Genomic DNA, 8,867 nt, shown 5'->3' on the forward strand with positions numbered 1-8,867 from the left:
TTCAAATTATAAAAAAATCTTAAAAGAACATCTATGTTGTCACCCTAGAGAGATTCTAAAAGACTTACATAAATATCATATTTATAACTAAAATAATTGAACTCGATAATTAATAATATTTAAAAAATAAGGTTAAAAATAATTATCTAAGAAATAATTCATAGTTAATTTAAATTCTAACTAAAAATGATAATTATATAAATATCATGCTAATTTTATGCACAATGATTATAAAAATATCAAATAAAATAATTAAACACACACGCCCGCGCGCACACACATATATATAATTTAAGGAAATATTGACCTAAAATTAAATATAAATTAAATTAAATTATTTTTCCCTCTTCTGTATTACCTTGTTTCTTTTATTAAATTGAGAAAAAATAACTAATGTATTTTTGTTATTTATACTGATATGGAACCAAAAATGGAGTTTGTGTTAGATTGTTGAGTTGTTATATGCAATATATTGAAATCATTTTATATAATTTTGCCGTAACAAGAATTAATTAAAATATTTTTATATAGTTTTTCTAGATATTTTACACCCTTATAATTTTTCATATAAAAATAAAACTTATCTTAAATCATTAAAAATAAAAAGATTGTTATTCACTTAATAAGATATTTCATGATTAAAATTAAAGCAGTAAATTTTAAGTCATAATAAATTATTGGAGCTGTTATTGGCAGTCCCTATTAGATTTTTGACACTCCTACTGTCTCATTAATTTTTTAGATGTCATTTATACCTCTCTTTCATTTTCTATTTCTCTTTCTTTTTCTTTAACAACGTTTACTTTTATTTTCTTTATAGGTTTACTAAATTACTATTTAGTACCTATATTATTAGAATATATATTTTAAATTTTTTAGAGTTACACGGATATTTTACCGAAATTATAAAACTCTATCACATTTTACAATAATTATTTATAGCTATAAAAGAATTTAAATTTGAAATTATTTTTAAATATATTATATTTAATAATAAATATTTTTTAATTTATATATTATATGCTTCGTGATGTTTAGGTAATGAAAATTAGCCAAAATGTATTATTATTGTTTCCAACCCATATATTAGTAAGAATAAAAGAGATTCTCATATATAAAAAGCAAAAAAAATTTACTATATGTATTTATTTATTCTTTAGATTTTATATTACTAGAAATTTTAGTAACATAAATTCAAAACCAACTTAGTAATTTATGGATAAATATACAATAATAAAAGATATATTATAAAATTTTAGCAAAGATTATGCTACATTTTTAAAAGTGTATGTAAGAAAGTATTAAAGAATATCCAAAGATATATTTAGTAATTAAAAAAAATTATATATTAGTCTATAGAAAAAAGAAGCCCTTTATAATATTAAAACACTCAATAGTTATTTAAAACTTTGAACTAAAAATATTTTTAATAGAAGAATAGAAATTAAATTAAAAATTAAAAAGTTAAAACGGAACCAATCGGGTTGATTAATTTTCTTAAATTGAATGATAATTATTTCTTAGCTGGTTCAGTTTTTATTTATTTATTTTTATTTTGTTGACCTCTACTTCATATATTTTGAAGGCATTTTTCATAGATAAGGATTCTTGATAAATTAAAATTTTAAAAAATTCAAGACTAAATGATTTATAGTGTAATATTTTAATAAATAAATATTAAAATAATAATTTAATAAATTTCAGTTTAGATATATAGCAACATATAAAAATATTTGATGTTTGATGTAGACATTGTAAAAAAGAAAAAGAAATAGAAAAGAAGAGTGGATAAAAAGAATATGAAAAATATTTAGAAATTAAAAAATATATATAGAATTGAGTCACTTTAAACTATATATTCTAATAACATAAGTATTAAAATAATAATTTGGTAATTCTATAAAAATAAAAAGTTAACAATATATAAAGAAAGAGATATAGGAAAAGTAAAAGATATAAAGAAAATTAAAAATATTAAAAAGAGATAGTAAGAGTGAAGAATTTAAAAGGGAGTGCTAATAACAGCTCTCTAAATTATATACAAGAAAGAGATTTATATATAATCAGTAATTAAAAATAATAAAATCTTTTTAATTTATTTATTAAGAGAGATTAATGACATTAATTTAATTTATTAAATAAATAATAAATTATTAAATTGAGATTAAATAAAATAAACTGATAGGAAAGTGTAAGAGAGACGTCGATGCTGGCATCCCTTTAACGGGAAATCACCTGGCAGCTTCTCCAGCGGATAATTAGAGTCATCAAAGGCGTGAAATAAATTAATCAATCAAAACGCACTTCTATAACCAATTAGTATTCCTGTTCCTAAGTCCGATGCTCCCTCCTATAACGGATTTGATTGTTTTAAAAAAGAATCTTTTAAATTAATTAGTTGAGTTGGAGTAATATTTATACACAAAAAATCAAAGATGAGGACCACATGGTTTAACTCTGTTTTCTTTGTGGAAAAATTGAGTTGACAACCTCAATTCTTTTGAGCATTACATAATCCAAAGACTAAAGTTGCTGTAACTCAAGAAAAACTTATCACCTTGATTCACCATTGTTTTTGGATTAAGGATTGCAGATTCATAAATTTTATAAATTTATGTACTTACGATTAAGTTTACCATTTGATAAAATAAAAAATAAATTGGATATAATTTTATATTCTATTAAAGTCAAAATTAATTTTAACTAGTCGTTTATTCATGCTATGCATAACCATTATTATTGTTTTGATTATAAAATCTAATTGATAGATATAATTTAATAAAAAAATTTATTAAATACAATTTTAACATTTCTATTTTAATAAAATTTAAGCTTATTGACTCAAATATAAAATTAAAATTCTAAATTTTATATTTTATTACAAATATTAATGTTCATTAAGTTTATTTTGATTTTTTAGCAAAATTATAAGTTGACATTGTTATTATTTAATTAAGAAAATTTAAAATTTAAAATTTTTTAACATCTTAATAATAAAAACTACTATGGTACCAACATATTTATTTATTTATTTATGACGATACAGTGCTAATATGCCATTGATTATATTTATAAAATAATTATTACAATAATGTATCTTAGGGGTCAAATGAAAAGTATTAATCAGTTCGACAATCAAATATTACAAATATTCAGTTTGGTGGATTAAAACTATTAAATACACATTTATTTAATATGTAATTTTTTTATTAGTTTGGTGGATTGAAAATAAATTTTTCTATTATATATAATTGTTGAATATAAGTATAATATAATCATAGTAATTTTATTATTTATTGTATAATTTTAGATTAATTCTAGTCAAATTAATTTAAATTAAAAAATATTTTTAGTTATTTAAAATTAAAATATTCTTAAATTTTATTGTCTCGTATCCTCCATTCTGAACTAGATCGTCCGATTAGATTTCAAATCTCCAAACTAATTTTTAAAATTTTCAACACTCTATATAAATTTTAAAATTTTAAAATTCTTAAATTTCTCAAACCATGCCCAGACCTATTTGCAGCACATCCGCAGTCACTCAGATTTAATATTACACGTAACGGCTGAAAAATATGGTGTAACTATGTGTATTTTAATTAATTTATTTTTGTAGTATTCTCTCAGAAAAAAAAAGAAAAGACTAAGTTTTGTTGTCATATTCAGACATTAGGTTTGACCTGAATGGTGAAATAAAAAAAGCTAAGATAGATCTACACTCTAAACTTTGTTCCATTACTACGTAATCTCTTTGGACTTTGCCCAATGAATGGCACAAGGTTTTATTAATACCATTTGCAACTATCCATCCAAATGACTAAATCTTTGACTTTATATGTAGCTCCCTGACAAAAAATTCTTACCTATGCTTTGACAAAATAATTAGTTAACGTTGAAAATAATATTTGTAATTATTAATTCTTATAGGAGATATCTTAAAGATAATTAGAATGTAGGCAGCCACTAAAATTTATTTTTAAAATATATGTATTTATTAGAGGGTCGATGGTAATAAATATTTTGTATTAATATTAAATTATATGTGGGCGGCGGTTGCAGGCGTATATTCAAGTGTCTCTAGTAATTATGATATTGTAAGGCTTTTCAATCTAATAAAAACACGCTGACTAATCACAGAGACTAGCAAAAATGAGAGTTGCTGCTCGGATAATTTTTCAAGATATTTTTTCTAATTGAGTGGTGTTTTTTTATTCTATAAGAAAACTTTGCCATATCCAGATATGGAGCCGGAAACCAACTTCCTTATCTGTGTATCTTTGTTTTTAATTTTATTGTTTAACAGACTATTCTCTATAAATGCATTAGTTGTATTTCTTGAAAGCATCCATTTAACATGTGAAATCCTCTTAAATCTAGCTCATTTTATTTAAGCTCAATCCTTGTTTGATTTGTTAGCCTACTCACCTATTTAATTATGTACAAAGGCTCATTTAGTCCAGCCTAATTACATGCATTTGATTTTCAGCCATTAAACCTAAATAGAGTATTTTATATGGTAAAACACAATTAGATGATTCTTATTCTAGTGTGATCCATTTTAATTAGTTAAAGCATGAAAAAACCCATTAAGTCTATATGAATTTTAATTTAGATCTATTTTATCATCCTTTAATCTAATGGTTACTTTTTCATGTTAAAGTTCAATTTTAAGCCTAAAGTCTATGTGTCCAATTTTAATTAAATATTCACACAGTAGATATTTGTTATCCATCAAAATATAGAAATTAAATTGCAGAAAATTAAATATAGTTATTATAACTCTCCTATAATTAAAAAATTGAAAGAAAAATACATAAACAAGAGTATAGTGTATAAAATAGATTGAAATGCATAAGAATCCAAAATAGGGCTAATTTCGGGCAAACATCCTGTTGATTGACATCACAGAGCTGAAACCTACACTACACAAATCTGATCGTCTTTAAAGCTTGTTAACAGTGTTTTGCATCTTTTCTTCAATCCTCTTTCCCCGAAGCCAATTTCACATGTACAAGAGACAAAAAAGTCAATAATACTCGAAAACATGAAGTAACAAATCATAAAAAAATAAATTAAATTAAACCAGAAAATGTAAAATAATACAAACTCTAGAAAGAAAAAAACTTACAAAAGGTGAATAAAAAATTTCACATGGCAGATTCTAGATTTTAGTCATGCAACCATAGAAATTTGATATGATCTCATTATCAAAAGTGAATCTAACATATTATCCTAATTATTCCAATCATCAGACTTAATACTGGACATGTTCATATTATCTTATTCAAGACCAACATGTTCATATTATTATATTCAAATCCAGCACTATAAACGCATGTTGATTCATAAAAAAATCTAAATCTAATAATGTAAATTATGTAAAACATCCAATAATAACCTAATCATGTTTCTAAAAATTATAAACCTAAAAAATCAGTAAAGAAAAGGGAGATGCTGATGATGCTGGATTTGGAGAACCCTCACGTTATGAGTCTCTAGAGACGATGATGTAATTGAATCGAAGATTAAATGAGAATCCAGTATCATTTGGGCTTGAGAAAAACTTGTCGTTAAAAGAAATTTTTTTATAATCTCAAGTTCTTTCTTATTGAATTCTCTCTATATTTCTTAAAATTCTTTATTTAATTAATTAATATAGCTCTAGTACTTAATCAATGTAGTTAACTTTAGACTAAGACAACAATGTATTTATAGACTTAGGATTTTAGGAAATCCTAGATGTATTAGATAAATATCAATAATTAATTAAATCCCTTAATTTTATTAGAAATTCAGTTAAATGAATATTCATTTAAAATTTAATTAAATTCAAATAATTATCACTAAATATTCTTTTTAATATAGTATTTTATTAATTTTGGCATTCTTAAATCAAAATATATGGAAAACTGCGTCGGAATTGAGAAATAAATTTATCGTCATTGTATAGTGTCGAGTATAGAGCTGATTCGGCTTTGTGCATAGCTGATTTGGCTATATGCTGAGCTGATTGGCTCAGGGCAAACAAATCTACAAAAAGTTTATATTTTAGTCCTTGAACTTGTAAAAACTTTCATTTCACCTTCAAACTTAATTTTTCTGCCAATTGGATTCAAATTGATTATAGAAAAATAATTTTTATTCAATTATTTTCAATCCTAATTGGGATTAGCTCATCCTCAATCCTCCGAAATCTGAGAAAGGCAATAACTTTCATTATATTTAAAATATTAAATATATATATTAATTATTTATCAATTTAGTTTTTAAATAGAAGCATTTATAAATTAGAACAATTTTCCACATATAACACGAATGTGATATTTAATTGTCAAAATTGATAAAAAATTAGTTAAAAAAAAAAAATCTTAAAGTTTTGAATATTTAACCTAATAAGATTACAAGTAACTTTATTTGCTAATCAAAACAATACAAAAGGCAGATGACATTTTCCCCGGTACTAAAGACAAAACAAGATCCACAATACAGCAGCATATGACACATGAATGAGACAGGACACAAGTCACTAAAACAAACATTTAAAGAGAAGATGGAAAGAAGTTGTGTCCAATAGGCTGTTCTACATCGAGGACGGGATCATTTAATTGACAACTTTTATGGCTTCCCTCTGTTGGTTACCCTGCAAGGGCTGGTAACGAGTGGGGATCACGTGCAACTTATTCTTTCTTGTAATGGTGGCTCCAAAAGTTTCGGTCATGTCTAAATCTTCTGGTGCGATCCCATCTGGTAGCTTCCAGTCAAAATGGTAGAGTAATTGGGCTAAAGGTAGCTGCATGTTGGCCATACCTAAATTCATGCCTGGACATATCCTCCTTCCACCTCCAAATGGGATGTACTCAAAATCCATCCCTATAAAATCGACTGCAGCGTCCAAGAATCTCTCAGGTATGAACTTGTCAGCGTCACGCCAGGTCTTGGGATCTCGACCGATTGCATAGGCATTGACAATCATCCTGGTTTTGGCTGGTATTTGGTACCCTCCAATTGCACAACTTTGTTTGTTTTCTCTTGGAAGTAACAGGGGCAATGGAGGATGTAGCCTTAAAGTCTCTTTTATTACTAATTCCAAGTATTTCAAGTCCTTAACGTCAGCGTCGCGGATTGTTTTCTTCCCTTTAAAAGCTTCCCTTACCTCTGCCTGTGCTTTCTTCAGGACTCTTGGATTTCTCATCAGTTCTGACATTGCCCATTCTATAGTGTTCGAAGACGTCTCTGTTCCAGCAATGAAAAAATCCTGCAAAGACATTTTTTAGTAAGTATTCACAAAAGCTTGTTGGAGATTAATAATAAATTGTACCATCCCCTGAACTTACGAAAATGACAGCTTTAATGTGGTCAGTTGTTACTTCACACTGAAAGCGGCCACTTCTTTGAAGCTTCAAGAGAACATCAACTAGATCTTCTCTCTCTGTTCCATCGTTATTGATTTCTCTGCTCGTCAGTTTCTTACTGTGTTCCTCAACGATGTCACTCAACATTCTGTCAATTTCCTTAGCAACTTCCTTTACTTTCGTTTTAAAACCATTGATGTCATGAAGAAACGTTAACGAGGGGAACACATCAGCTATCTGAAAACCTCCGGCAAGGGTTGTTGCTGTCACGCATACTGCAATGGCTGTATCCTGTTCTTTGCATTCTTCTCCAAAAGCTGCTTTGAAGACTATAACATTAGTCAAGCGACAAATTCTGTCACCAAAATTGATCGGTTTACCCAGAGACAATCGAACTGATTCAACGAGTTTCTGGACCTCCTCTTCACGAAGAGAAGAGTACGATTGCACCCGCTTAGGCCCTAAGAGTTCTTCGGCGCCAACCTTTTTCATCTGCTTATAGTATTCACCATATGGAGAGAAAGCAATATCTTTACCATCGTATAGTACAATGTCAGCAGCAAGAAGTCGTGGCCTCTGTGCAAAGTTAAGATCATGCGTCTTTAACACCTCTTTAGCCATCTTACCATCGGAAACCACCATTGTAGAAACCTCACCCAGTTGCAGGTGCAGGATAGGTCCATATTCTTTGGCAAGTTCTTGGAGAGCATGATGAGGCAGCTTACCTGCCAAGTTGTGCAGGTTTCCAATAATAGGAAGCTTCATCGGCCCCGGAGGCAACTTCTTGACTACCTTCTGGTCAGCTTCGGTTTTTTGGCACCGTACCTTCAGTCGATGCGGATGAGGAGAAGGATGGAAATGAAGGGAGACAGAAGTAGAAGTTGGAAATCCCACCATTGTTGTTGGGTGCAAAGTAAGGGCTCCCATCTTTGAAAGGGGTAAAGCTAGAGAACCCATATTTGTTTGATTCTGATAAAGAAGAAATGAAAAGCTCCGGTGGGCTTTTTTCTTATGCCGAAAACTCTTTGATCCATAGTTTCTATAAATATAGAAAATTTAAAGAGGGAATTCAAACCAAAGAATGAGTAAATAACTAAACAAAGGAAGAAGAGGAAAGTTGAAGGAAGACAATTGGGTCAGTCCATATATTTATTTATTTATATAAAGTCAATTAACTACACCTTGAAAAATTCAAATTTTGGTAAATAAAAAATTATTTTTGGAGGAAAAAAGAGATTGATTACATTCTAATTTTAAAAAATTTTAACTCATAAAATATAATTAATTATCCTTTTATTTTTGTATTATAATAAAAAAATTAAAATTAATTAATTCTTCTCCTTTCTTTTTAATAAGATTTTTATACAATCAAACACAATATGATATATATTTTCTCTTTTTTTTTTTTTTCTTTTTCAACTCAACTTTCTTTCCTTTTAAAATACCTTCTTTGTCCTTATCTATCCATTTCCATGCATAAATAAAATTAAATTTTTTCTAATTTTAAAAATA

General features: G+C 27.1%; 1 protein-coding gene across 1 annotated transcript; it reads right to left on the reverse strand.

Annotated features, from left to right (window-relative positions):
* Nucleotides 1-6,357: 6,357 nt before the first annotated feature.
* LOC8282851 (premnaspirodiene oxygenase) lies at nt 6,358-8,448 on the reverse strand. Its single transcript, XM_002522857.4, has 2 exons — nt 7,338-8,448; nt 6,358-7,258 (listed from the first exon to the last, which is right to left on the reverse strand). The coding sequence occupies exons 1-2, from the start codon at nt 8,310-8,312 to the stop codon at nt 6,605-6,607; spliced, it is 1,629 nt and encodes a 542-aa protein (XP_002522903.2). The 5' UTR covers nt 8,313-8,448; the 3' UTR covers nt 6,358-6,604.
* Between the last annotated feature and the right edge of the window lie 419 nt (nt 8,449-8,867).

This window comes from Ricinus communis, chromosome 10 (genome assembly GCF_019578655.1).
Source record: "Ricinus communis isolate WT05 ecotype wild-type chromosome 10, ASM1957865v1, whole genome shotgun sequence".
Taxonomy (NCBI): domain Eukaryota; kingdom Viridiplantae; phylum Streptophyta; class Magnoliopsida; order Malpighiales; family Euphorbiaceae; genus Ricinus; species Ricinus communis.

Coding starts and splice junctions, on each gene's coding strand:
- LOC8282851 (XM_002522857.4), bottom strand. CDS start 8,312: ATGGGTTCTCTAGCTTTACCCCTTTCAAAGATGGGAGCCCTTACTTTG. Junction 7,259..7,337: donor ACATTAAAGCTGTCATTTTC/GTAAGTTCAGGG, acceptor ATGTCTTTGCAG/GATTTTTTCATTGCTGGAAC.